The 2,934-nt window shown below is 38.7% G+C and overlaps 1 protein-coding gene across 1 annotated transcript; it reads left to right on the forward strand.

The window, feature by feature from the left end:
- The first annotated feature begins 1,150 nt into the window (after positions 1-1,150).
- Positions 1,151-2,227, forward strand: LOC122661152 (chitinase 6-like). The gene is made up of 3 exons (XM_043856481.1): positions 1,151-1,301; positions 1,416-1,712; positions 1,815-2,227. The coding sequence occupies exons 1-3, from the start codon at positions 1,151-1,153 to the stop codon at positions 2,225-2,227; spliced, it is 861 nt and encodes a 286-aa protein (XP_043712416.1).
- Positions 2,228-2,934: the final 707 nt, after the last annotated feature.

Below are 2,934 nucleotides of genomic sequence, written 5' to 3' on the forward strand. Positions count from 1 at the left end.
AGAAGCAGATAAAACAAGAGTTTCTTGTTTAGTTTCTAATTTTCCTATTATGATCGAGGAGGAGCTTACGAAAGATTCTGAGTATGCCCAAATATCGTTTCTATAAATTGAAGTGTTTCCTTTTCGGTGATGGTCGGTCCTTGTTGATGGCATTGTTGAAGTTAGGGTCCAATCTTTCAATCTTATGTAATAGTTCTTTCCTAGTTTAATTGTTCCATGATATAAGGATATAGGTTGTATTTCCCTTTTTCCATTTACTATATTTCTTTCGGATCTATACCAAAAAGTGTTTTCCTTGCTTTTCTAGTTTTTAATGAAAAGTCTTATATAGGAGCGGTCAAAAATTATTGCCGGGTTTCGCCTTTTTTGTTGCTTAAGTCCCCATTTCTTGCGGTTTTCCTTCAATGCCTCAGAAGAAGTTGAAAAAGGCATATATAATTCTATAGGGGTATATTGATCACGAATACATGAATATCTATTATTTCAATAATTATACCCAGAATATAAACAAATTTACCATTTAAATACTTCCCATGCCTTATTGAGGGAGATAACAAACATTAAATAATAAGTAGTAGCATTTAACTTGCCACAATAACCCATCAGCAAGCGCCGCCCAAATGAACTTTGCCAGTTTTCCAATTTTGAATTGTTCAATCTAAGTAAAGAGATTTTCTTATTGACATCCCTTTAAGGTGTAAAATATTTTGTAATCTTAATTTTTATCATTTTCATATAACACATTTTTTTTCCTAATAAAGATAAATATTGTCCTTTCACATATGTATTTGAAAAATGTGTAAGACAATGATAGTTATTTACCATGACATAATAATAAACTTAAATTATTTTTGAAAAGACTTTTTATATCCTTAAGTAGACAAAGGATAACTACAAGATGTCAAGTTCTTTGCTCAGCTATTACGTCCATTGTTAGTCCATTGAGATCCGTTCTAGCCAACACAATTCACTGACGTATTGTAGATTGTAGACATTAATTAATTAGCTCTTCCCAGTTCCCACACGCACTCTTGCCCGCCCGCCCTAGTACACTATAAGTACGCCTCTTCCCTTGAAATATTTTCTCATCCTAGAGTTTCCACAATTTCAAACTTTCTGATTCCTTAATTCAAAGATGGGTACTCCCAAAATGGTAACCTTTACAATTAGGAAAAACCTCCTACTAGCCATCATCACTATGGTCGGAATTTTAGGTGGGCTGATGCCAGAAACCGTCGTTGCTCAGACTTGTGGTTGTGCATCAGGACTTTGTTGTAGCCAGTATGGATATTGCGGAACTGGCGATGCTTACTGCGGCACTGGATGCCAAGCGGGTGCTTGCTATTCGACTACTCCAACTTGTAATTGTGCATCAGGACTTTGCTGTAGCCAGTATGGGTATTGTGGAACCGGAGACGCTTATTGCGGCACTGGATGCCAAGCGGGGCCTTGTTATTCGAGTACTCCAAGTACTCCAACTCCAACTCCGAGTGGCGGGTCATCGTCAACTGTGGCTAATATAGTTACACAATCATTCTTCGATGGGATAATCAATCAGGCTTCCTCAAGCTGTGCCGGCAAGAACTTCTATACGCGTGATGCATTCCTCACAGCACTTGGTTCGTATCCTAGCTTCGGCACCACCGGAACAAGTCTTGAAAATTACCAAGAGATTGCCGCCTTTTTCGCCCATGTATCACATGAGACTGGAGGTAATTAAAGACATATTTTCTTCTTTTATTTATTTCATCAAGAAAATTAGCTTCTTAATTAATTTTAACTTTTTGTATGTGTATGTGTATGTGTGTATGCAGTCTTCTGTTACATAGAAGAGATTGGTGGCGCTTCTCAGAATTACTGCGATCCATCAAGCACACAATACCCTTGTGTCGCCGGCCAAGGGTACTATGGCCGGGGACCGCTCCAGATATCGTGGAATTATAATTACGGTGCGGCAGGAAACAGTATAGGATTTGATGGGCTAAATAATCCAGGAATTGTGGCAACCGATGTTGTGACTTCCTTCAAGACAGCATTGTGGTTTTGGATGAACAATTGCCACTCAATCATGATTTCTGGCCAAGGCTTCGGGGCAACCATCCGAGCCATCAACGGCGCTATTGAATGCAATGGTGGTAACACAGCAGCTATGCAAGATCGTGTTACTTATTATGAGACCTATTGTACCCAATTTGGTGTCTCACCTGGTAACTATCTCACTTGCTAATTAATTAAAAAGATAAGATGTTTTAATTTAAATCTTTAATTAATTAATTAAGTTGTATAATTTTATTTAATTTCCTCCACAAAGAGGGAAAACAATAAAGATCAAATAAGTGTAATAAGTCCCAACTCCAAGGTGACAATATCTAGCTATCACTTGGTATCTAGGTGCCATACACATTTTGTATCGTTTTCAGATAATAAAGACTATTGCATGAAACGAAACATCTCTCTCTCTCTCTCTCTCTCTCCTAAATGATCAGATTATATCAAAGGATAAAAAACTAGAAAAGACAAGATATAAACATCTCTCTCTCTCTCAACTCATCCTATCGAGGGCCAATAAGCCACTAGGGGGCACCGAAAGGGGCAGCCTGGGGTGGGCGGGGTGTGGGACCCAAGGCAGCAGTGACAGCTACTTTGTGGCAGATCCGATACTGAACCTAGTCCTTGGCCTTGCATTCCATAAGCAATCGCCGATGTCTTCCAAAGATAGACTTAGATGGTTTCGAACGTGCAAATGTAAAAGATGAGTCTACCCCAAGTCTTATGGGCTTGTGGACTAGGACCAATTTTTTAAAAACTTGAAATAATTGCTTCACCCTAAAAGGCAATCTTTTGTGTTGTACCTATGGACTTGGGCTACAACTTGGCCTTTAAAGTTTAAACTACATAAATCCCTAATTGAGGATGTGTCCCTAACGGCATCTC

Source organism: Telopea speciosissima, chromosome 5 (genome assembly GCF_018873765.1).
Source record: "Telopea speciosissima isolate NSW1024214 ecotype Mountain lineage chromosome 5, Tspe_v1, whole genome shotgun sequence".
Lineage (NCBI taxonomy): Eukaryota > Viridiplantae > Streptophyta > Magnoliopsida > Proteales > Proteaceae > Telopea > Telopea speciosissima.

What these genes read in the sequence shown, in the direction of transcription:
- LOC122661152 (XM_043856481.1), top strand. Translation starts at nt 1,151, where the DNA reads ATGGTAACCTTTACAATTAGGAAAAACCTCCTACTAGCCATCATCACT. An exon ending in GTATGGATATTGCGGAACTG is followed by an intron (nt 1,302 to 1,415) that starts GCGATGCTTACT and finishes GTGGAACCGGAG; the next exon opens with ACGCTTATTGCGGCACTGGA. An exon ending in TGTATCACATGAGACTGGAG is followed by an intron (nt 1,713 to 1,814) that starts GTAATTAAAGAC and finishes GTGTGTATGCAG; the next exon opens with TCTTCTGTTACATAGAAGAG.